General features: G+C 33.5%; 1 protein-coding gene across 2 annotated transcripts in view; it reads left to right on the top strand.

The window, feature by feature from the left end:
• TUSC3 (tumor suppressor candidate 3) overlaps positions 1 to 27,526 on the top strand; it is a 104,718-nt gene that overhangs the window by 46,072 nt on the left and 31,120 nt on the right. For both annotated transcript variants that reach the window (XM_056490127.1, XM_056490128.1), the window contains one exon: positions 8,917 to 9,006. In XM_056490127.1, coding sequence (XP_056346102.1) covers positions 8,917 to 9,006 — 90 coding nt within the window. The remainder of the gene's footprint in view (positions 1 to 8,916; positions 9,007 to 27,526) is intronic.

Genomic DNA, 27,526 nt, shown 5'->3' with positions numbered 1-27,526 from the left:
TGGAAATAATTCCAATAATTGTTACTGATTCTCATGGCTTTGGTTCAACTTGCCCTTTTTGATAAAATCCAAAATGTTGGTTTAGTGTAGATATTGATGTCAGACTATACCACTGGAGTAATGAAAGGCTGAGAAAAAAACAAAGGCTTATATGTTTGTAAGACAGTGATAAAAGATCTGAGAAACAAAGAAGAAGAGGGAATTGTTTCCAAAACTGGTTTCAGTAATACTGACCTTAACATTGTACTGTTAACCTAAATGAAAGTAAGATGATATTGTTGTTAGCTCTGAGGCAAGACTAGATCAAGCCAAGTCTGTTTGAAATATTAGTCAACTAAATCCATAAATAATGAATGAAGCTTTAATTTGTTTTTCAAATTACTGAGTAGACTGATAGAAAAGCTGGGATGTGAAACTTAGCTGTCTCAGTTGTAAACAGGAAATAGTATTCAGGGATGGTAGATATTGTTATAGTATATCAATAAGCACTCATTTCTCTGACATCATTGTGACTGACAGAAGAGGAAAAATCTGAGGAGCAGCATCAAAGGATTAATTTTCAGAGACATGGCATGAAAAGCACAGGTTTCAACATTAAATAGTATCTGTAATTATTGAGTCCAATCCATTGTTTTACTGCACTTGTAGTTATATTAATGTAGAACAACAGTCCTTTTTAGAAATTTGTCCGTATGTTTTTTATAAAATAAACAAAGCTTTTATTATTTTGCCATTTAAATGGTTATTTTTTCCCTTGATCATTTTAAAGACTTTTCCTCAACTTGTATCAATATGAATTAACCTTTCTTGAAAGGACATGGCTAGGATTGTAGATGAAATATGAATTTTGTTTGTACATCAGCATTCATATTTTATTTCTCATCTAGGCTTCCTTTCCCAAGAAAGCTTGCCTCTTCTGAGGTCTCTTTCAACCTGGGCTATTTTATACTTCTGTGTGGTTTAGTTCTTCTAGACTTAGGTCATCCTGCAACTCGTTTTTCCTTTTTAATTATTGTATTACTGGTTTGCTATTCTGCTCTGATTCAACAATATGAGAAGATGTCTTCTTTTTGTGGTACACACCTTTATTTAAGCAGTTTATCTACAGTATACATTGAGGAAAGAATACAGAGCAAATTTTCAAATAAACCACCACTAAGACTAGATTTTAAGTAAAATGAAGTTGCCTTTTGATCTAGAGAGCCAGGATCAGAATGTCTTCTCCGATCCAGGATGTCATTTGGAATATCCTGAGATTTAGCACAGAGTTTTGACATTTCTATCCCAAAGTAATTCATTATTAGTTCGATATATTTTTCTAGATTACCATTATTTTTCAATGATAATACTTTCTAAGGGTGCTCTACCATCAGAAATCTCTCATTTGATATGTATCAGTCCCCCTTTTTTTGGATTTCTAATCTTTAGCAATAAGCTGACTAAAACAATCACACAAAAATAGATACTTGTGTCAAAAAATCAAATAAAGATATGTAATCAGTGGTATTTCCTTTGTTTAACCATGCACTCTATCTCTGGAGACAGCAATTTCATCTCAATTTCATACCTCAGATGAAAAGTTTGTGTTAATTGTTTTGTGGAATTGTATTTTTTTTGTCTTTCAGAGGTTAAAAATGAGTTGTTCTTCAAATTGTAGAATCATTCTACTACAAGCTGCAATAAATAGTTGAAGATGTAATTAAATTCCTAATTAAATTGAGAAAATTAATACATTATTTTTTCTTAGATGGTTGCTGTTCTTTTTAGCAGAAGCTCCACAGTTTCCATCTAAACATAACTGTAAATTGCTGTGTAGTAAACCTACAATGACATTCAACTGAACTCCTGAGGAAAGGTCCAAATGTAGTCAAATATTTTAAGAAACATATTAATGTCATTCAGTAATTGTCATCCTGCCAATTGTTTTGACAAGCAAGTAACTAAAATGGCATTAATGCCATATATTGTTGCTAATACTTTTTCCTGTAAAATTCTGTTACTTCAAAAATTAATAACACTTAAAGGATGTTTTAGAAAATGGTCTTATATCTGAAAGTATATCATAATTAATCATGGCATTGAGCCAATGCTTCACTATTTTAATTCCTATTGTTCTGACTTCACAATGTAGTAAAAGCCCCATACCCTGTAAAGTTATGGTTTAGCAAAGATCATACAGTTATCAGGAGCCCTTTTGGTTTTATTCAGACCTGCACAGGCACAGGAGTTAATTTTATAACTTCTTTTAGGTGGAATCAGCAGGGACTCAGATTGTAGGCTTTTGGACAGATAACCTCAGTTAATGACTAACATTTGTTATGATACATAAAAGAAAATGGACAATCACTAATATAATCATTCTATTTAATATTGTATAGCAATGATTCTCTCATGTAGTGCTTTTTTTTTCTAACAATAAAACTTAGATATTTTTTTAATAAAACCTCATTAAAAGGAAGAATTGATAAGATGGTGTCTTGTTAAGGAGAGAGAGTAATGCCTAGGAAAATGCTTGTTATGAAGGACATAAATAAGTAATAAATATTTAATACTTAATTATTATGTTTTCATGAATATTTTTTCCTTTTTTAACTTTCAAAACCAAATTAAACGGAGAAATCCTGGCAAGATGTATAAAAGCTACAGAAAGCCCACTTTTTCAAAAGAAGTATTGACATATTATTTTGTTTCTTATTGACAGTTGTTTTTTCAGATGGTATAGAGCTGAGAAACTCAAAAGCACTTTTCTAAGAGCTGTAGGTTTGGAGTTTAAATGCTTTTTGGGTGTACTGCAAGGTAGGTAGTATTCATTAAACATACAAAAATAACATTTTTTAATTTCCACTGAGATGATGGCATTTGGTGGCTGAAAACTGTATCATTACAAACAGAGGACTCTCTTGTTTTATTTTTCTTTTTTTTTAGTACTTCTCTGTTTGCTTTGAACAGTTTTTATGTTCCCAAATCTTAAAAAAAAAAAATAAGAAAAATAAGTTGGATACTTTTTATTTAAATTCAAAATGGATAGTGTCACTCAGCCTGATTGAATGATCTGTTGCTAAAAATTAGAAGAAAATTCTCAGCATAGAGAGTCTGTGCTGTTTTGACAGAGAATCCCAGAAATGTTAATTTGATAACTCCATTGATATCAAAATGCTGTGTCTCATAAACAAAATTTCCAGTGATGTTTTAGAAGAATATTTAGGAATGCAATTTTTAATGATGCATCTAATAGTTTTGATAGACTTGCAGAAGCAAGACCACATGTTTCATCTCACACTTTGATTCCAATGCCAGCTCACATAGGACCATTGAATTGGTTTTGCCCTCAGCATTAGATTGCACAACAGCAATATTTGTGGTTTCATTCCCTCATTGAAGCACTGCAGGCTCTGGTAGTATCTTGTATGCCTTAGGCATTTTCACTTGCAACATTACCCAGAAGACTTTCAGGATGGCAAACCAGCATGACTGAGTCCCAGTACATAATATCTGAAAAGGTATCTTTTGAAATCACATGCAAAATTTATCCCCTGGATTATCTTGGGCTTTAATTCCAATTCTGCTATTCATCTATGGATATTTTTCTTTCTGACATGCCAACACAAAGATGATGGACTTCAGTCCTTAGATATTTGCAGACTCCTGTCCTTTTATGCTGATAACAAGAAGCAATTCAGACTCTTCATTTCTTAAGGAGAGAGAAGAGGAGGTCAGGTGGTATAAACTAGGCTAGGTTCTAACAGTTTAAATAAGGGATTACTTCATTTTAGACAACAGTGAATATGCTGAGAGTTTCTGTTCTGTTGGCTAGACTGTCTTTTGACAGCATTTTCTTTACTAGGCTGTTGTTTTCTGCGTGGAATTTTCAGTTTTACTTTATGTGTATATTTCAGATTTGCATATATACCTGTGGAATCAGGGAAGACAAAGTCTGTTCTGAGATTAGAAGTCAGCTGCCTAGGAGTTAACTCTATGGGGCAGAATATGACAGGTCACTTGAATGAGGAGACAAAATGTTTGTTTACTGTTTTCATAATAGTTAATGGGTATGAAAAGTGTGTGCTGTGCAGATACACTCCCCAGTACTTACACCACATACTACATTCACCAGCAGTTATTGGTCCAAAGGAGCTTGGAGGGTCTTATGGCTACTGCTGACTTTTTCACCCCTTTCTGGAAATGAGAATAAAAAAAATTAATGTGCTTTATTCAAAGATACACAGAAAAACTAAGGTTTCTTTGTATGACTAGGTAGGCATCTCAAAAAGAATGTCAATAAATTCTGATTGTTAATTTCCTTTTCTTCCTATAGTTAGAGGTTTTAGAGATACACATTTAAAGGTACAGAAATCCATTCTCTTTGCTTCTGTGTTGTACTCTGTCCTTTGATTGTATATCTCTTATTGGAGAGTCTGGTGATGGATTTAGAAATGGAGGACAGATCTCATAGCATGAGAGCCTTCATTGAGTGCAAAAGCAAGGCTAAACTGGATAAGAAAGGATGACATTTTTTTAAAGCAATAATTCTGAAATGGTTAGAATTTACATATACAGAACAATATAGAAATAAAGCATAGAACTAGCTGTCATGTGTCAACTTTTTATTGAACCTATGCTTGAATTTAACTATATTCATAAATTAATCTAAAATTTCATTATTTTTCTTACATTACAAAGTATTTTCCATGTTTTTGGATCTAAACTTGCAAAGAAATCTGATTATTTGCTTTTTGTAGTATCTGAAAATAGAAAGCTTCTATTCAAAATGCATACTAAATGACTTTTTAAGTCTCTTGCAGTTTTGTTTAATGAACTAGCAGACAGTGTTAAACAAAACTTAGGCCTCTGAGAAGGGGATGTATTAAACCCAAATAAATAATTTGCTAAGTTTGCAAGGCCAAGAACAGTTGAGAAATTCTGCTTATATATCTGTGAAGTTGTGTCTTGTTCACAATTCAGTGTTCTGCTGGGACTCTTGGTGCTTAATTTATTGCATATCTATTCTAAGAAACCTTGTGATTTACACACAGATGCAGCACAGGTGAGCTTAGAGCACTCTCCTTAGTGAGACTAAGGATGGATACCATCCAGGAAGCATCACTTGTAATTTGTTAACAAGGACCTGCAGGAGATCCATCTACACATAAAGTGCACTCACCTAGGACCCGTAATAGGGCTGGGCTGAATTGCCACTGAAGAAATCCTATGGGCATTTGGTCTTGGAACCATACTCACTGGCAGGAAGTTCTTCTTTCCCTTTGTACTACACCATCCAATACACCAGTATTTAGCTACATACCCAAATACTCTGCTTGCTTTTATCCTTTAGATGCAGAATAAGCTACCTAAATCTGGAAGCTCTTAAAATACCTTAAACCCTGAAAAAACCCCTGAACTCCATTGATTAATCACGTGTCATGCAGCAATTATTGCTGTTCTTGGAGTCTGACAAAGGGAAAGACAGAGCAGATGGATGAAAGGTGTGTCTGTAGTATTCCTCTCTGTAGAGCTGCTGAAATACAGATTCTACTATGGAAAAGTGGTATTGTGATCAGAGATAAGTACTCAACTTGAATCTTCTTTACTCCAATTTTATCCTTTGAACATTGACAAGATTCAAGAAAATTGCAGAAAGGTGCGATCTCTCTGCATATGAGAGTAAATATGAACTCATTAACAAGTTGATCATTTGTAGGAATTAATTTGGCAAAGTTTCTTACCGGGAAAAACCAACTCACAGTAGTGGTTAGTTTGGAAACTTTTGGATCCCAAAGCGTGGCGTCCTATGGAAACAATGCCATTTGGAATGTGTATCAGTGTGATGAATTACAGATACATGCATCTGTTCTACAAATAATGGTGTGTATTTTACAAACAGTACAAGTCTGTCGTTTCCAATGTTGATGTTTTTACACAGATGATTGCAGTGGGAGAATACAGAGCACAGCGAAATGAGCTTTAATGTCAAGCACTATATGTAGCATACTAAATTCTTGCATAAGGAATATGATGAAAATGCTCTGTTCTTAGGGTACTTAAAATAGATGATGTAGGAAAAGGGCAAGGGAGAGCCTGGAAAATGTGTTTTGGCTGCTACAAAAGTAATTTTGAAAAACACCCTAAAAAGGAGCACGATGGAAGGAAATCATGGCAGATCCAGTGTGTGGTAGATCAAATAATTTTTTTTGCTCACTAACAGCCTGAACTGAAAGAATATGAAAAATGCTTTCAGGTTAAATAACCATATTGTTGAGTCCTTTCTTTTCAGTTATGTTTGTACTTGACATTTTCTTCTCCCCGCTATTGTGTCTCCTAGTTAGTTTTTTGTTAGATATTATACTGCCTCACTGTGTGGTATTTAAAGCATTAAAGATCTTCGGTAATTTGGGAGATTTATAATTTGTAAAATATATTACTATATATAAAATGGGGTAAAGTCTTTTTCATCTTTCCATAGAGAAGCAGATTTGGCCCTAGAGAATATAAATTACAAACAGTAATTTAAAAATGAGAAAAATTGCCTCTCATGGAAAACATACTTTCAGAGAGGCACAGTTTGTGTACTCTATGCATCCATTATCTTTCAGTGTTTGACTTTTCAGCTAATTTTTGCCATTCTAAATATCTTTGACCTCACTTTTGTTATCCATATTTTCAATTTCTACACTTTAGTGCTTTCACATCTGTTATGTGATTCATCACCAAAATTGCAGTATAAATTTCCCTGCTAAAAGAATCTGTAAGGTATAGAAATTACTGTGTTACCCTTCTCCCGGTAATGTCACAGTACACTCTTTCATTTTGTTGCATATTATTAATTAATACATGATCCATTTGCTAGCAATCACTACCAGTATGTCTTCAACTGCCATGTTAATTATTACGCTGTTACATTCCATATCCTGTTAAAAGCAAAATGAAACACATTTTATATTAAAAATAAGAATCTCTTCTTATTGTAGTTGAAATAAAAACACTAAAATAAAGTTGTAATTAAACCATATTTGAAAATGTATCTTTTCTTTCTATTAAAGAGAAGTCGCAATAATAATACCATGATTAAATCACTCTGCATTCACTTCTTGGTATCTTTGCCTTTCTCTTATGTCATGGTTACTCTTCCACTGCTTCTCTCTGGATCTGGAGATCATTCTTTTGCTTTGGGCTGATGTGGTATTGTGGTGAGTTGTCAGCATTCCATGACCTTTGCTGGGAGGAGTATGATGCTACTGCTTTCTTCCTCCATGATTTAGGGTCCACTTGGGGCTATTTCATGCTTTGTGCTTCTTCAGTGATCTGCAACAAACTTCTACATCAGAATTTACAGAGTAAATCAAGTGGTCTTAAATATGTTGGATGCTTGTCCTTTGTTTTCTTTGTTAGCATTAAAACTGTTTTTGACAAGCTCCCATGTCTGTGTTTCTTTATTCAATCTTGTACTATTTGTAGGCTTGGGATCTCCAGTGTAATCCTGTGCATCCTTTCTTGTCATTCCATACTGACACATTGTAGCCCACGTTTACACTTTTGCTGTCTCTGCTGTCATCTCATCACCGCTGTATCACATCAATATTTTGGTCCTATCTATTTCATCCTAAACAGAATAGGGGGGAAAAATAATATGCCAATATAATGTAAACATGGTCTTTGGAAAAATTGCTGTTTCAGCTAAATGGGTAAACCTCCCCCAACAACTACCAAACAGCATCAAAAAAACCCAACCAAACAAAAGAAAAGGAAAAAAAAAAGCCCAGACCCCAACTGAAAACAAAACCCAAAGCCAGGAGAGGCATGGCAGATTTGGATAAACCTTGACATAATTAAACAGTAAGGTCTTGTTCATATTTCTAGAGTTGGTAGTGCTGCATTTACAGGACTATAGAGCTACACTCGCTTATATTTACTTCACAGACTTGTTACTTAACGTTCTTTAAACACTCTAAATGGTTTTAGTAAGTCCCAGTTTAGTTAGTTACTATGGTATGAATTTTTAAATTAATAATCCATCTGCCTATATTTCTATGACTTTATGATGCTATTGGGAATATTGATGTACAGTAAAAACGAGCATGTACTAACTGTATTTAAATTTTAGCTTTTGTAAGGATTATCTATACTGATAAAACAAAAGACATATTTAGATGATACATGTTTCCTATTTCTCTCACTTGGTAATCAAAAATACTATGTTTTCCTCTTTAAAATAGTCTTAATGACTCTTGGTATGAGTGGTGTTTGTCATGTGTATTCTACAGAATGAACTTCTACAAGAATTAAGGCCTGATTTTACAGTTGACACGTACCCCTAACCTAACTTCACACTTTTTTCTGTAGGGAATTTTCAACGTTTCCAACAAATCAACCATTGTTTTTTGTCATAGATAAAATGAATTGCAGTCATATAGGACACATTGTGAGAATTTTATAAAATAGGAAAAATTTTTTTTTTAATAACTAGATTTTTTCTATTACTTTACATATAATTTCAGACATATGAAAGCAGAAAGGTAAGCTAAATATTTGTGTAGGATTTAGAGGCAGAAATATTTTCATGGAAGGTTGTATAAATCTTGAGTACAAGCTTCCAGAATATTTGCAATGAATGCCTTCTACTGCTGCAAGTACTTGTCATGTCGATGTGTAAATGTGGCGCATAAATTTAGGATTACTTCAAGTAAGATTTGGAAAAATTTGGCTTGAGCTAGCTCATTTTCAGAATGGTAGAAGTCATTAAGAATTTTATGAAAGCAATGCATCTGAAGATACTATCCTAAAACTCAAATAGAGGTAGATACTGTGTCTAGTTAGTGAAAAAAAATTACATATCTAAAGCAAGAATAACCAGCAGAATGGTTTTCTGTTCAGTCCCTCGCAGTAAATTAATGAATATATTGTTTCTCTGTTTTTTTCTAGTGTGTTGTATTTGCTATGACATCTGGTCAGATGTGGAATCATATCCGTGGACCACCATATGCACATAAAAATCCACAGAATGGACAAGTGGTGAGTTGGTTATTTTAATTTTATTTTGAGGGGAAACAATGTCTAGACAGTTGCTGGCTACAGTGAGCCTACATATATAATTGCAGTTACATAGGTCTTTATGAAAGTCTGTCAGAGTCTTAAATCCAGTTGCAAGCAGAGTCTGTTTGGGAATTTCAGATCTTTAGAAGGTGCCACCATCTCTGATTTGAGCAGTGAAATGGATGGTTGTGTTCAAACTTTGCTCTCTGCAGCTGTAGTGAATGTGTTAGAAATTGTTCCATGTCACACAATTCCCACTGCCCAAAGATAAAAGTAGATATTGTGTCTTTTTGTAGGGATGTGCTTCCTCACATAGTGGAAGACAAATGTTTTGTTTCCTCCTTATAGGCTACACAAACCCTCTTTTACACAAACCTTTGTGGTTTGTAACCTCTTGCCTTCTCTCCCAGTCATTTTAGTTAAAAAAGGGAATTCCAAGTATGTTCATGTGCTTTGTACCATTTTCCATCATGTCTGTAACTCTTCCACTAAACTTTACAGAATGCTTTTTCCTGTATCTCTGTGATCCTTCAATTTAAACTCTTTATCAGCTTTACTAAGTAGTTACCATTGACTGTTGCCAAAATTGCTTTTATGTCCTGCTACTGCCTTTAAAGGATTACCTTATTTGATTTTCTTGCTAACAAGTTAGCAAATGTTCGTCAGATCTCAGAAGAATAAACTCTCCTTGCCTGTTAGGAAAGTAAAAATGACCTTGGCTAGTTCCTTATCGCTTCTTGTTATTTACTACTTTTAAAGCCATTTCTTGAGATGGAATCTACAAAACTTGCAATGACCAGGAAGCTTTTATTTTTTATAACTCACAGCCCATTGAGCTATTTGCAGTTTTGTCAATCACTAGTTAAAGGAAACTGTATTAAATCTTAAAGAAAAGACCTGTTTTAAGCTCTCTTTGTGTCACATCTTAATCAGAGTAGCAAAAAATGATGGTTTGAAGTTAATTAATTATCTGTGTTTTATCAGGAATGAAGCAGAATATTGATGTCATAATATGACAGGATTTCATCTGTGAACTTTTTTATTTATAAATAGATTTGGTGATACATAAATAATCTCAATAAAATGCTGTTTAAGAAAATTCGGAATTTTTCATTACTGCCTTACAATATTAAATTTATGACACTTTTCTATGGAGTGACAGAAAAAATACTGTATACGAAAAGCACTGTGACAAATTAGTGTTTACCCTATCGAATTTTACACACATTGCCTGTCTTAAACCCCTGTTTTGGAAGTATACCTTACAGTTAATAATTTTGAAATATTCCTGAATTTGTGCTGGCTTGTCTGAGTTTTCAGAGAGTGAACTCATATCCTGTGTGTCTGAAATGCTACTACTTTGGGAATGTTAGTACACACAACTAAGTAATGGAATTAATGGTAAAGATGGTTTTAAATTCTAGATACTAATCTACTGTACTGGTCAACATACATTCTTTTCTGCCTTTGATGCATTTTATGACTTCAGGTAAGTTGTTTGTTCCTCTGATTCACCTGTCTCTCCTTGTTCATATATGTCAGACCTCTTTGGAGCTTTGGATGTGACACTAAGTAAAACCAGTTTTAGATTCTAAGAATTAAAAGAATAAATGCAAGATTACCAAGATCCTGCTTTAATTAAGCTGTGACTGACCAGTATACCTGTCATTTAAAGCTCTAGCTTTAGAATTGTTAGAAGCTTAATAAGTAGGCTATAGATCTTTACCGATTTTACATTGTGGTTTGGGGTTTTTCCTTTAAATAATACTTGAATATTCTCCTTTTTCATTTTTCTAACACTTATCTATATTTCTGTGAATTCGAAGCAATAAATGTTCTTATCTAACCTTCTATGAGATTTATTCAACCATAGTAATTCACTGTAACACTTCATGAATTGTCAGCAACTACTGTCTTTACATGTGGATGAAATTTAACTCATCACTCTCTTTCCAATGCCTAGTGTTTAGTAACAATTCCAAATTTGTATGCAAGGATTACTTGTATGTAATACTCTAAAACTTTGTTGACAGTCTTACCATGGAAATTTTTGGTTTTAAGAGTATGCATAGAATAGTTCACCAAGCTTAATATTTTTATTATTAGGTTCAAAATTATGGATTCTTAGTATGTCTTATTTCACAGAAGTTAGTGGTTCAATTCTATACTAGCCTAGATATGACAGCAGACTTTGAAAATGGTAATACTCTGTCTTCATAAACTGTTCTTTGCCTAAATAACTCCTATTATATGCTTTGTTCTTGCTGTAATTTTAGATGACACTTAATTTATTCTTAAATTCCTGGGGGTTTTTCAGAAGATGAAAGGACATCTTTTTCCTTTCCTTAGACAACACTACTTACTCTTGCCAGTATCTTGTGCACATAACATCACCAGTTTTTAAAACTTCTGGCTTTCGCATTGTTTTATGATTACCTAAGCTACTTTAACTGCATGATTGCATACTTTGAAGCTTTGAAACCATATTTTTATATTTCTTTCTGGTCTGTTCTATAAATCTGGTGCTGTCTCTTATTGTGGTTGTTGTAGGTAGTTCCTTTATTCCCTACTGTTACCAACTAATTTCAGGTTTTGGGTACACACAGAAGAGCATCCATTTTTATGTAGAAAGCTGAATAACACAGTAACTGTGTTTGCTATTTCAGTTCTGGTTTAGGTTTGTGGAACTTTGTTAGTCTTCTTTCTTGACACATACTATAGTTCTGTTTTGATTTTACAGTTCTCCATCTTTTGACAAATAATTTTTTTAGGATTGGGCCCTTACTGATTGTGTTATGCTAAAATCTGAATTTGTTTTACTAGGATTGAGAGTGACGATTAAACATTCTGTTGGTGTTTGTGGGTAAAGTCTTGTGAGACTTCTGATTTTTATTCAGAGCTTGATCTGTATAGAGCTGGTGGTGAAAGAAGTAGAAATGGAGAAAGCAATTACATGGGTTTGAGCCTTCTGTAGAGGTAGCTCTGCTGCTATTTAATTGACCTAATAGCAAGCAATTCTCACTAGATCTTCATCAGGTTTTAAACAAATAGCAGCAATGGCTAAGAGAGCATTTAGGTATATCTGTCCATGAGTTAGCTGCCTTTATTAGTATTATTATTATTATGCATACAAATTCTACAATTTTTATTGTGCAAAATGCTCAAGATTGTGTCTTTTAAATGGTTGGAAGTTTTCTCTAAATGAGAACAGGGACTGATCTAAAATGCTGAATTAACATGGTTTCCAAGGCTCTTAATTTTCTTCTCTTAAAAGAAAGTATTAGAAGTTAGAAAAGTTTTCGTGTGAAGAGAAAAATATGGTATTTTATTAGCAGATATTAGGTGGTTTTCCTATGTAAATTGATGCTTTGTAAAATGGACAATGGTATTATTTGCCACTGTATTAACTGGAATTTTTATTGTCTTGTATTTAAAAGGTTGTTAAAATTCCTTAAGTATAATATAAGTTGTGTCCTTAGGAAGCAGTTTGTGTATTAAGAGAATTTTTAGATAAACAAATATTTATATTTAATGTGATATCAGAAGGTGTTTCCCCTACTTACGTTTTTTACTTTTTTAACCATTGATCTTTACTCACTTTTCTTGCTGATACAGTTATGTAGTAATCTGTATGTTTCTGAAGTTAAGTGAAGAATATGTTTGAGTGGTGGTATAATTTTTCCATTTATCAATACAAAACAAAGGTACTCTGAAAAATTAATGCTAAGAATATTAGAATTTTTAATTTGCACCAATCCTCTACTGCTAAGCAGGATAAAATGTCACTTACCAAGGTTAATTCTTCTGTGGTTTCTGATACAAATCTAATTAAAATATATGGAATTGTTTCTTGAAACATTTTAAAAGAAAAACTCAACCTTAAGTCACATTAGATTCATTATCCATTGGCCTTCAGTGTAACTGGAAGCATGTTTGAAGTACAGTTTGCCAAGATTGTCTTGTTATGCCTGACTTTTCTGAGAGTATCTGTATTAATGGTAGTAGTGCAATCCATAAAAAATATCACTTTACTGTTTGATATTTTATTTTGCTTGTCTTGCTGTTGGATAAAAAAAGGGTTCATAACAGGTTATTATCAGTACCTAACAAAAGGTATCCAGATTGGTCTGACTTTTACCGCTGCAATATTTTGGTGCATCTGTTGCCACTAATCACAGCCATAATACTGTTGAAAATACATCTTAATATTTTACTGGAATAGCCAATTATTTATAAGGGCATTCTGGATTGAAATGAGTAGTTCATTACTTGTGAGTGTTTTTAATTAAATAGCTTTCCTATGGTTATCAAAACAGTGAGTCTGTTCTGAAGCTACAAAAAGTAAAGGGTTTCTAAAGCTTTTAATTTAAATTTCTGTCATTATATAGTCAAAAAAGTTATCATTTGACAGCATAAGGTTTTGAGATCACAAGGGCGATTGTATCTGGCATTCTGTATAACCTGTTTCTACCTGGACATTAGAAGAAGAAAACCTTACACAATATTTGGTACTATTTTTTTATTGTGGGAAGATGGTCAGGACAGAAGTGGTGCTGAGATGAGGAATGAGGATCTCTGTGTTCTTAAATGGTCAATTCTGGACACATATATACTGTAGAAGTTCACATAGTACCATTCTACTGATGTTTCTTCTGATTCAAGATGGAACACTTTCTCGTGAAGTAAAGCCAGATTTCATACAAGTAATCATGCAGTAAGTAATCCATCATGATAACGTTCAATAAAATAAAATAAAAGTTTAAAAAGCATGCCAGGTTTTAATTGCTTCTTGTAAGAACAGAAATTTTAATTGACTGATACCACTTTCAACTACCACAATTGACTGATACCACTTTCAACTACCACAATAAACACCCCTTGTCCTCACTCTTTGCTGTCCTTTTGCTAGGTGTGAATGGGCTCCTAGAAGCCATTTACTTTCATTTGGAAGAACTATTTTCTGCAGAGCAGCTCTCATGTCAGAAGTCAGGGAGGACTCAAATTCATGAATTTTTGAGGTATCTGAAGATAGAATGATAATGCAGTACAGTAAAATATCCTCTAAGGCAGAAAACCAGAATGGCACATGGGAATAACTGGTTCATGTTCTTCTGTTACTAATAGAACAAGAGCCATTTTTGTAAAGCCAGCTTAAATGCCAGGCAGGAATCTAGTTTTTTCTGTCTTCCTGGACTTTACTGGTTGTGGAGATGTATAGGGTAACGGCCTTATCTATTAAAATAATTTTAGCTGGAAGGTAACATTGAAGATTGTGTAGTCCAGCTGCTTGCTCAAAGGTTGCTCAGGGCTTATCTAAGAGAATTTTGAATGTTGCCATGGATAGAGATTTCCCAACCTATTCCAGTGTTTAACCATCCACAAAATTCTTTTAATTTTACCTTTTAATTTATTTGTATCTTTTGTTTTTAATTTCCCTCAGGAACAGTCAAGATAAATTTTATCCTTCTCTTCAGTAAAGCTGATTTAGCTGAGTTCTTAATTAGAATTTAACACAAAATTTGGATTTATACCAGTGGTATAGCTATTCAGAACTTCTGACAGCATACTTTTGCTTAAGTGACACTATGATATCACTACAAAATCCACACTGAAAACAAGAAAATATTATACTACTGGGGTAGTCAGAGATTTTTCTCTGTATAGATTCTGATCTCTCAATAGAGCCATGTGGATGTTCTTCTTGTACCTATTGAACAATTGTTTTCTTCTAAAATCCTACAGCTTGGAGACTGGGGAAGGCAGAGGAGAGGAAAGAAACATATTTTCCATATTGTGCAACAGCATCTTTCACTCTTTTTGATGGATTATTTTGTGAATCTTACCTATTCCCTGTAGAAACAGTCTGTGATACAAGGGTGCAGATGTTCTTTTTCCTGAAATAAAATTTCAGCAGTTGGGAATTGTCTTATGAACTACTAGGAAAGTCTCAAAATATTTCCTATGCAGCAGATCCTTCTTGAGCTAGTGTGCTTTTATGTTGGCGAGCTCTTGCCTTTCCTTATAGCTATTCTGCTAGTTAGCTCCAATGCCATCATTTCAATGTAACAGATTCCCTTCTCTTATGCCTGTGAACTATGTCAAGAGAAGGAGCATGCATTTGAGTGTGTTAATGTAAATGAAGCAGCCTACTTCAGATGGTCCTTCATGGACTAATTCACCTATAATCTCTGGTTTAAAAAGATACCTTTTTATTGTCAATACTCATTTTTTCATAATTTTTTTTTGTAATTGGACATAAGGAACTTTTGATTGGATTTATGTTTAGTTTTTGGGATTTTTTCTGCAAGGCAATAATTATTTGCTATTTCATATTTTATTAAATTTAAAATGCTTTTTGTATGTTTTCATGGAAGCAAAAATTATTCTGACATTTTTTCTTGTCTAGCTCTGGTGCCAGCATTAATTCCTTTCTTTGTCTAACCTTTCATGTTAACTGACTGTTCCTGAAGGAAGATACAGTAGAAGAAGACATAAGGACTAAATTAAAAGGTAAACTGAAAGGTTTTATTTTACATGCAGTCTGTTCTTCTGAGCTTTCAAAGGCAGTTAGGGTGGTACTATATACCTCACCTATTAGATACCGAATATTTCTGAGTTCCTGGATATTAAGTGGCAGTTAATGTTTTTTGTTTTTCTGTTCTCTGAATAATTTATAAGATTTTAAATTTTTTTTTAGTTTATAGATGTTGCCACACGAATCTTGTAGATATGTTATGGTCAGGCATAGACACACATACCTGCTTTTGTTATTTTCCTTGCATATTATTTTGAAACATTATAAATATTCTCAAGGTTAATGATGCTGCAACTACTGGGGTTTTTTCCATTGGATTTGGGTCTTAAGATTCCTGTTTCTGATGGTTTCCCTTTTTTCCCCCCTCACTTCGTAGAAGCAAAACTGCATTAAGATTAAACAGTCTGAACCCTGGTAGCTGAGGAATCAGTTTTGACTCAGCTGGTGTGCTCAGATAGGCAAAACCTATTCCTATACTAAAATTAAAATAGAATAAGCTGGCACTTGGCAGGGTTATACATATGAACAGAATATGAAGTAGGTGCTCTGGTAAAGGCAGAAGTTGACTGTTGGGTTCAACTGGTTTTGTAGTTAGTTGGAGCAGAGGAGGAGTTGGTGGTGTTCGTGACTTTTATAACAGTAGACCTATTCAATGCAGCTGTGAAAATCAACTTGAAGGAGGAACATGTGTGTATTCATTTTTCTTTTGGCACAGAAATGCTTCAATAGCAGAATTTTTTTTCTAGCTTTAAAACAAACAATGAGAATCTTTCAATAAATTCAGGACCTCATTTCCTTTTTTGCATTTCTCAGATTAATAATTTCTTTATCTAATGTTCACTGGTTGTTGTTTTGCTTCTGTTTATTGTAATGATTGTAACTATAAAATAATTTGAATGTCAGTAGTCACTGTAAAATAATCTGGAAATCTGAAAACAATTTTGCAGATTCTATTAAGCTCACGTTATCAGAAATACCATACAACGTGTTTTAGTAATATTAAAGCTTTCTGCTCTTCTGTTATGTCCAAAGGACAAATTCAAGCTAAACTTTTGGAATTCTATTTTAAACTATTGGGTGAAAAGTTTGATTTATATTAGTTCTAATTAGATCTTGCTCAAGAACAGCTTATATGGCTGGTACATTATAAATGCTTATATTTAGAAACAGACATTTCTAAGTCAATAGTCTTGCTATGTAAGCATCAAGCAGCGTTTCTCAAAAAAGTCACCAAAATGTTTGAAAGGGAAATATGCTTTGTCCTTATTCTATGAGGGGGACATAATTTAATCTACCCTGATTTCTGGACAGCATTCAAACTTTTTTAATGTCCACATTGTTGAGAAGCAAGTTCACAAAAGGAGCAGGCTTTACACAAGCTTTACAACAAGGAATTATTTTTGTTTCGCACTAGCCTTTAGACACATGCACTTCTGTCTGTCACTTAAAATGACATTGCAGAATTATAGCCCATCTTAGCAGAGTTTACTTGTGCATAACAGCTGTGATTCATCTGCTCTTCAAAGATTTTTCGTGTGTCAAGCTAATATTATGTACAGAAGTGGGTTGAGGAGCAGGTTATGTGTGCATCACCTACTCTTTGTATTCAGTACTCACAGAATCAAACTTTCATATTTATTTTAGTCTGTAGTTCTTCTGTATATGTTTGTACAGCAAAAAGGAGGTGTTTTTCACTGTTCCCCATAGAAGTCTGTCATTAATATTTAAGCTGTAAAAGGCTGTGGTGCTTTAACTTCAGGTACAGTGGTAATTAAAAATAGCTCGTTACTGACAGTCTTGCAAGTCTAGCTTCTGAGCAGTAAACAAAAACATGAAATAATGTATTTTGTGTTTACGGATCCTGGGGTCACTTAGCATAGCAAAATGCTTTACATGAAATAAAAATAGCACTACCATTTAAAAGAAGGAAGTTGTCTGCATTTACCAGTCTCTCGCACTTCTAATATGGGTCAATGGAATGAAAGAAAAATTTGGTTCATGATTTTTTTTTTATAGTCAATGTCCTTAAAAACATTTCAAAGAAAAAAAAATTATTGCATAGTTCATATTAACCCTGTTAGATGGATAAAAGTAGAAATTTTTCCATAGTTTTCTGTGTAGCTAAATAGCAGAGTAATTGGAAAAAAAAATCAGAGTAAGTCTATTATTAATGTTTTATTTGTTTATAGACAGAGAACACTTCAATCAGTAGTATAATGACTTAATAAATGCTACCTGGTCTTGTCCAGTACTGTGATTTAACATATTCTTAATGCTGGAAATGAGGAAATTACCAAAAGTTGGACAGGGAGGGAAGTGGCTTATTTGGAGTGTAATTTGCCTGCTGGTGTTAAAACCAATACAGCATGGTAGTACCCACAGCCCTTTTGTAGGGCCATGTAAAGAACTCGATGAATATTTAGCTAGAAGTGTGCTACAGTAAATGGAGATAATGCAAGCACTGGATCAGCTGCACAGTTTAATAATAGATTTTAAGAATCTAATTAAGATCAAAGTTGAATTAAAATTATGCTTAAAATCTCAATAATTATTCGCTTACATTATTATTCATTAGCTCTGGAAAATACAGAACCACAGAACCACAAAACTATGATGTAAATGTATATGCCACTTCAGGTATTACTCACCTGTGGTCTACTGTTATTGCTCTTATGTTTAAAACCCACTAGATCAAATTCAAGGCTACAAATGTTTTGCCAAACTTGACTAACTTGAAAAGTGAAAACAGTACAAAGACTTTAATTTGTATTTCTTCTCCTGTTTGTTTATTTGCAAATTTCCTATCTCTGCTAAAATATTGGAAAGTTTAATTTAGTGAAGAACAAACAATTGAAATCCCTCCACACAAGCTTCTTTAAAGCTGAGGAAAAAATTTTTGAAGGAGCAGGTTAAAGACACTTTCAAACCACTCTTACTCAGTCATGCTCAGTCTGTTGGACCAAAGAGAAACTAGTGTGAAGTAGAAGGATTTGAGATGTGTGTAGTATGTACATTGGGTTTGAAGAATGAATATGCACTACTTGCTAATTTAAACATAGTCTTTGGGTCCACAGCAGCTCAACATAAGCATCTTTATATAAGTAATTGTGGTGTTCTTCTAGTTAAATTTTGAAATCCGTTCTGATACGAAGAGTGATTTTGTGCAAGAGGCTCTAGTTGCTTGAAGATCATTTTAAACACATATTTGTATCAGATATGCCTGTTCCTAAGAGAAGGTGTGTCTTATATTTAAGCATATTCTGGTAAAAGATCATTAAATGAATACGATATTGTGTGTGATAAATATATGTCCATTTCTTGCTGATATATGTATATATGAACAAAAGTGAAGATAGAGCTCTGAGTCCTATCTTAGTAGCACTGTACTGCTCTTTTCTCTATTTCTTGAAAAGACCAAATGTATGCAGGCTCCTCAGAATCTTGACTTAAATGCTTTGCTTTCCTGAGTTAAGGGCTTTGTTAGACTGTACATTGATATGAAAATATATTGTCTACTAAGGTTGAAGATCCTTTCTCTTCAGTCTTGTAATTTTTTACTGACAGTAAAAATGCCTCCTCAAACAAATGTTTGGAAAATGAGTATATTTTAAATATAATTTTAAATTAATTAAATAAAATTTTAAAATATGTTGTTTCCTTTGTGTGTAAAAATACATTTCAGTGTGGATTATCTGTAATTTTTTGAAGTATTACAGTGGTTGAACCCTGGCCCCTTTGTCATATATTCATTTTTAATATACTATGAGGATAATTTGCTTTTTTAACATGCTACGAATACAATTTTTCTGTATTTAACAGGTCACACCATATAAATGTTTTTTTATCCTATTGCCCCTGACTTTCTGACATAATTTTCATTCCTTTAATATTTTTATAATGCTCTAAAATTCTATGGAAATTTGAGTGAAAATACATATTCAAGTTGCTACTTAGACCCTATATATAATCAGTTTTAAAAGCTTAATCCTTTAGCATAACTAGCAAACATTGTGTGTGTGTGTAGGCATATTTCCTAATCACAGTGCTACTTCTTTTAATTTTAAAGGTCAGTTCTATTATTCCTGAAGTTTTTATTTTAATATGGAAAGTTAAAAAAAAAAAAAAAGTGAGTAAAATACTTTCCATCATGAAGTAGTTGCCTTTTAATATCTACCCAAAAAAAAGTGCATTTCCAAAGAAAGAGTTTCCCAGAAAAGGCTTGCTAGATGGTATTAAAAACACCAGTTTCAAGGGAGACAAAAGAATGACCTTCAAACTTTTTCTGACTTTGTCTCTTATCAGTCATGCAAGTGTCAGAGTCATAATGTGAATACTCAAGAAGGCTTTGAATTGTCAATAGAGGGAAGCTTCTTCTTTGAGGTTATATTTGCTGGAACAGAAGAGATAACACTATTATCAGTGCTTTTGTAGTGTAGCCAATTTCTCATTGCATGTACTGAAATTCACTTTTTAATACAGTTTTGATATTAATGTAATGATAAATATGTCAGACTGTTAAAATAAATTCTGAATGTTTCTGTCAGTCCTGATACAGTATGAAATAACACTCTGGTGTCTTTCAGAGACGTTTATGAGCATTTCTTGGGGGAAAAAAAAGTAATTTTCAAACACATTTCTAACCTCCTCTTTAGTAAATTGACATTAAATATGGGATGTGTTGAATTACCAAACACTTGGAACTTCAAAGTTTAGCTATGGAATGTGAAATACAGAATAAAAACTACCACACTATGCAATATACAAATACCATTACAGGCCATTTTTGATCACCATCATAGGAATATTCTTTTTTTTTTTTAATTAGACATTCAAGCCCTGTCTTTGAGAATTGGTTTAAGCCACTCTTGAAGGGCTTGTTACTTTTATTTCTTAAATACTATATTTTTTAATGGGCTAGCTAAGGCACAAAATACCAGTGCATTCAAAAGTACTGTGCAAATTTTGCATGGTAATAAAATCATGCTAAACTTTCATGTGGCCCACTTCAATACTCTTAGTATTTACACTAAAATTAATCAAGGCCTTAACCACTACTGATGTATTGTAGATAGCTTTGAAGACTGTTTTCATTTCCATTGACTTATTGGTCATTGTTAGCAATATTTTACTCATTGAGATAATTTCTACAGGAGTGATGTGTTATCTCAAAAGATATAGGTAGTCTAATGAATAAGTACTGGATTTAGATATTCTCAAGAAATATTGGATTTACTTAAATGAAATTCTGATGTTATGTCTAGATTAGCAAATAAAGATCAACAGAACTCAAGGTTTCACTGGAAATCTCAAATATTTCAAGTGGATGAAAATAACTTAAGATTTACTAAGTAATTCTTAGAGAAACAAAAGCTCATCAAATATGTTAAGTGCCTGGAAAATTCTGTGTAGGCAGAATTGTGGCTCTGCTGAATGCTAGACCTTGTTAATATCACACAAAATTGACTGTATTTTGTGATGGTTGGAACTTTTATTACTGAAGATAGTTCTTTTGGTGTGTTAGCATTATTCCAAATTTTACAAACTTGCTTGTTTTCCCTGTTAGCATCATTCAACAGGCTGATAACAAACATATTGTTTTTGACAGGAAGATTCCAAATTAATTCATACAATGGCCTTTAGATAACTTTGGATGTTGTGCTAAGAACTCTGCAAGTTGGAAACTTCTGTCAGAGTACTAATGATTTTGGCAAGGTACATGATTGATAATACATATTATATACTACATGAAAGGCTGGGCTATAATATTCATCCTACAGAATGCAGCTAAATTTGGGGTTACTTTAGCTTTGCTTTTCTTAGTTACCTTATCTCTTCTGCCAATCTAGCTACCTTCAGGAAAGCAAAAATAGTTGAAGCAGTGATTAAGTGCATTCTTTCTCAATTTTCCTGTTCCTGATGGAGTAGTTAATTGCCCTAAAAAAAATAGAAATATATAATGTTAAAATCCTATACCTAAACTGGTATTAGTTTCAAGTGTATATTTTCATATTTCTCTTCATACCATAACAGGTTGAATCTTAGTAGATTTTGTAGTTCTAGAAGGTTCTGAAATGTAAAAAGAAAGTAAAGACAATTGAAAGAAATTAAAATGAGATGAAATTAATATGAGATGAAAAATACTTCATTTATTATCCAACTTTTATATTTAGTTCATATAATGATAAAGAACAGTATTCTTTGAAAAAGCTTCTGAAGACTCTCATCTACCAGAGTAATTCGGATAGCAGTGGTTAAGTTTTTCTGATATAGAAAGTAGTTGTTTTTGTTTTGTTGGTTTTTTTTTTTTTTTGTTTGTTTGTTTGTTTTTTTTCCAATGTGTATGCAGAAGACTCGTCACAGTTGAAGGTATATAGGGAACCAACGGAAATTTTATTCAAAATATTCTGATAACAGCACAGGCTTACTGGTAGTGTTTTGCTTATGATATCAGTGACTAACTTTCAAAAATAAAGTGATCATGTCTTTAAGATAGCTAAACAATTGGCATCCATATTTGAAGCTGTTCTTAGCTTTTTGTTAACCAGCTTGCCTTTTTCAAAGGACAGCCCTAAATCGTTTACATGATATTTATCCTAATTCATGTTCTTTGGAGTTAGCAAAGTGTAAAAAGAAAGGGAAGAAGAGATGTGGACTGGTAGGGAGAAATACACGGTAGTAGCAGTGTGTGCCAGCTGTTCAGATGAATTTTTGAGGTAATACAGATCACTGGAGACAAATACTTAAAAGAAAAAAATGTGTTCACTAATAGGGGGCTCTTAAACTGCTGAAGTAAAGACATAAATATGTACTTTCTAGTGCTGAAAATAGCTTATATTTTGGAGTACTTTATCAAAGCAGATGCTGCGTTCCATATCACTTGAAGAAGTTTTAGGACATGTAAAAGATGCTCAGATGGAATTGGCAGAAACTTGCCTCCTACTAGCAGGAGTTGAGAGATAGTAGCAGTACTTAGAGGACTGTGACTATTTTCCTCCTGATGTGTGATCAGACCTTCCCTTCATAATCTTTGAGAAGGATGAGCACATTACATACATTACATACAGAAGCTTCTAGCCATCACTTTTCCTTGTTGAGATAGACACTGCCATAAAAGTCAGAGCTCCATCTGTTAGTTGCTTTTGGAGTAAGCAAATTATATTCACTCGTGTTAAAAAAAAAGATTCTCATAACAAGCAGAGGAAAAAAGCTCACCTCAGAGAAACTTCAACTGCTAAGTGTGTGACATTAGATTGAATGTGGAACATTAGGAGGATGCCATTTAACTTTTCTTGCATGTTTTTTCTTGTTCAGTTGCTCAATGTAAGTCATATTTTGGTTCACTAAATAATTAATCTCCAGGTTTAGAAGAAACCTGGGAGAGAGGCATTTCTAACCACCAAAATTGTGGCTGACAGTTTACCTGCTGAATCTCTTGCCCAAGGTTATTTGCAAGATCTATTCTTCTATATTGAAAGCTTGATTTTTCTTGCGACAGCCAGTTTATCCTTCTGCAGCTAAATGTTATGTAGAAATAAATGCTATATTGAAATTCTTTAATATAGAGTAAATGGTATTACTTTATAGTTTGTTCTATGCAATTAAGTGGCTTACTCAATATTATATATCTTTCTAAATATTAATGTTCTGAAATTCTATCAGCAGTAAACCATCAGAATGAAATATTGGCTCGTTGAAATCAATAGCAAAGTGCTTATTGACTTCTTTTGAATTTTTATTTCATCCAAATTATTTCAGGTACAAAGAAATTTCTTTGCTCTTCTACAAATATATGGGACTGAGAATTTGCTTAGGTCAAAGTCACCTTGAGCTGTTTTAACTAGAGCTTCATACCTTGTATAAACTAAAGAGGTGTGTGTTGAAGCATTTTTTTGTATTATTGACATCAGCGTTTTGCCTTTATCTGGTTAATTAATATGCTGTTCTTATAACTGAACCATCTTAAATTCTTTGTTTTTCAACAACTTTGCCCAAGTTGCAAGCCACAATCTACTAAAGCAGTGTAACTTCTCTTACTGCAGAGAAAGAGAATTGTTTATCATGAGGTATTGTGTTTGCTCTCAAAATTCTGCTTAGCATTTCAATATTTGTTAATGAAATTCATTACATAATCATTGCCTTTAGCCTAAAAACTTCATTGTCCACAGTCACCTGTTTATTTATTTTAAAACATTGTTGAAAAGTACAACTTTGTTATTTTAAAAATTGAGGCACAATAATTGAACATTAAATAACTCTGACTCTGATATTTGTAGAATATGACTAAGCTTTTTCTCTCCTTTCTGAGCTGGAAACATACTGCAGTATCACAATGAAATACTTGTAATATTCTCGACTTTCTTGCAAACTGTAGTCCAAGTATCAAAGTCTCACATGAATAAGCCCTTAAAATATCTTAAGAGATTTTTTAATTTCATACAAATAATTCCTAGTTTTCCTTGTCCCAAATACATACACATTCACTGTTCAAGTAATTTTTTTTCTCCTCTTCTAGGTATTAATGTGTTAATGTTACTTCTTTAGTAAAACTAGCATTTAAAAAATTCAGTATAAGCTGGAATGTAATGATAATTCTGAATGTCTATAAAACTTGTGTTGCTTTTTGCAATCTTGGAACTTTTCAGTGCTTGACTATTTGGGTGTTTTTCTTGGCAACAGCGGATGGAAGAAACTTGAAATGCAGCTTGCCTTGCTGACAGCAATATTTGATTTATATTCATTTCAGGCTGGAATGCTTGCTAAGGATAATACAGCAAATAGATCTGAGGTTTTGTGTCATAACATAAAAATTTTAGTTACTGGTGTTTAATGTTATATTCAGTGATTGCCTGACATCATAAACAGAACTTTATAAAAGGCATCATCACAAATGTGATAGTTGCTGAAGTACAAGATGTTTAATGGCATGCACATCCTTTGAAAAAACTGTTCTCTTTATTCTAATAATTAGGAAGCATCTGCCAGTGCATTAAGCAATGACTTTAAATAAGTGACTCTTATAACTGCCCTCATAAATCATAGATTCAGAGTTTGTTATTATGAAATTAAGGTGTGCCTGCTCTCAAACTTTATAATCTAAACATGGAGTGATTCCTGTACTCTCAATTTGTCCTGCTAAAGGCTTCATTTTACTCAGTTGCTATGTCATGTCAGCAGTACTTCTTCCAATTTGCTAACTAGACCTAATATACCATGCAAAAAATTGCTCTGGGCAACACTGAATATTTTTTAAAAAATAACTCAGCTGTACAATTCAGATTAGTATAGGCTTATTCCAGCATACTGATAGAAATTTTAAGATAAAGTGCAGCAAAACTTATTAGGAATTTGGCTTTGACCCCTTTGTTTAGGCATTCAGTTCTATTTTGAATTTTTTTACGATCATGCTAAGCCTGTATTTTTCCTTAGTTCTTTTCTCCAAATGACTGCTTCTTTGTGATCTTAAGAGGTAATTAGCAAAACGAAGAGCAAATGAGAGAGATTGTACTGGGAAGAAGATAATAAGCTGTTAACATCCAGTTATTGAGAGATGCCTCTACTTCTAGAATTGAGGTGCAAATGACACCATGTGCCAAAGTCAATAGTAGGGATTTTATTTACCAGTAATATGAGAGGTAGAGAGATTAGAAAGAAATAGAAAAGAGATGAGAGCAGGAGAGAGGCCAGGAATTGGGGTTAACTGCTCAAGGCAATCTTTGGTTTGCAGTGATCAAAAGGGGAAAATTGACAAGGAGCCCTACTAGTTAGGGATTTTGTAATTCGATACATTACTGGTAATAGTGTGCCTTCAACAAGACTGCTTATGCTTACAAAGCTTTCATACAAAATGCAAAAAAGTTCCCATGTAAGATGTTTTCATGCAAACACATCTTTACATTGGACCTATACTATATCCTCCAGGATATCAAGTACAGCTCCATGTAATTTAATCCTGACACAAAACAGAAACTCTGGCTTTACTATTGGTGGGGTAATAAATGAAATTATTATAGTTTTTAAGTTTAGCTGTATTATCCCAGTTTACCAGCTTGCTTTTTCTTTTTTTTTATTTTCTTTTCATTTCAGTGAGCAAATCACCTTGATCACATTCTTTTACAATTGCTGCCACAGTAAGTTGCACCTACAGCTGAGAAACCTGTGTGATGCAGAATGTCTGTAGTTGCCATATTGATTGGCATAAATAAAAGAAGTGAGGTCAAGTTAAAAAACCCTTCTGGAACACATGGCAGAAAACCCAGCAGTACATCAGGCATGTTCAAGCGGAAATACAACTCTGATATACTTTGGAATATCTAATGATTGCTAATGCATTTAGTTGCAAAAATGACTACAAGTGGAGTTGCTTGAGAGCTGGTAAAAGGCATTCCTGTATTTTATCCATATCCCATTTGTAATCCATGTCTGTCCCCCCTTCTGGTCAACCATTTTATATGGAGCATTTTGTTCCGTTAAGATTATTTAGTTCACTTGTTAATATCTCTGAAAAATTTAGTCAAACCATAATAAATCTTCCAAGAAAGAACTAGAAAGCTTAATGCATTTTACTTGATTCCAAATATGAATTCTTGTACCAGCTCCCAGGCTGAATTTGGTTGAGACAAAATTACACATCCATAACATAAACGTAAAAGTTCTTCCTCACACCATTTTTTTCAGTAAAAAGACAAAGTTAGCAAAAATCAAACTAATAATACATAAAATGTGCAGTCCTACTAATATTTTTGACTCCCAACAAAAGTTGCTTTTGATGAAAACACAAATCACAATGAAATTAATAAACTGAAAATATAGGCAGTTATGGTGGCAACTGAAAGTTTCATCCATTCATCACAGCTGGATTTCATCGCTTAGCAGGTTCCTGTAAAAAAAAGATGACCATTTGGCCTACTGTAGACTGATTATTAAAAAAAGGAATGATTCTTCGATGTGTCTACCAAAAAAGTAACCAAAAAGTTAAAAGGGCCTAAATAAAATGTTTATTGCATCATCTTGGCTGTTTTTTTTGTGAGCTTTATCATGTAAATGGAGAGAATGGCAGTTCTGTAACTTGAAACTCATTCCTTTGGTCTTCAGTGAGGGTGTTCTGGCTTTATTCCTGGAATAGGAAAACAACAAGTCTCAGAGGGGTTTGTCCTGATAGGTTGTCTTTCAGTGTTTCAAGTTGTTTAGCTGCCTGAACTTGATATCTCTCAGGGTGGAGTTACCACTTTTATTTCATTAAATGCTTGCTACACTGCTGGTATTGCATCTCCCATCTTTTCAGGAGGGTCTTCCTTCTTTAATTTCATGTCTGGAAGGAGTGAGGTAGCTTGTAAAAGTTGGGCAAGCACAGCTTGTGCAATCATGGGTGAATGTTTATACCTGTGCAGGAGCTATTAAAGGTGTATTGTCCTCCCTTCCAGATAAGCGCCAGTTGAGCCTTGTCATGTTCCGCAGCATTGACGTTCGAATTAGGAGAATGTGAAACCACCCCAAGTGCCTGTATTGTGGCTGTGAGGTTTCCTCTATTTGGTATTGAAGCTGTTAGTGGCCCCAAAACAACTATATAACTTCATGCATTCATTTTGTGCTGCAGCAAAAATACAGCACTGTGATACACCAGCAGTTCTTGAATTAGAGAGTGCAGGCTCTGCACAGAACGAGTGCACTTCAGTCACTGGATTTCTTCTAGGGTTAAAATGAGAAGACTTTTATTTCTTTCCCAGGAGTCACAAATTAACCTTAGCAGTTTGGCAGTAGCAATTCTTACTGCATTTACTCCAGCGATTTTTAACTCTTTGCAATCTGTATTTTATGCCCAGCTTCTCAACATCCCACTGCATTAATATTGGATGTTGTGCTCTCATATCTATTAGAAACTTTATTGATGGGTGACAAGACATAACTGGAGTATGAATGTATGGCTTGCATTGATAGGATTCACCTTGCTGGATTTCAGTCCCACCT

This window comes from Oenanthe melanoleuca, chromosome 4 (assembly GCF_029582105.1).
Source record: "Oenanthe melanoleuca isolate GR-GAL-2019-014 chromosome 4, OMel1.0, whole genome shotgun sequence".
Classification (NCBI taxonomy): domain Eukaryota; kingdom Metazoa; phylum Chordata; class Aves; order Passeriformes; family Muscicapidae; genus Oenanthe; species Oenanthe melanoleuca.
Note: the sequence above shows the minus strand (reverse complement) of the source record. Positions and strands in the feature narration are given on the sequence as shown.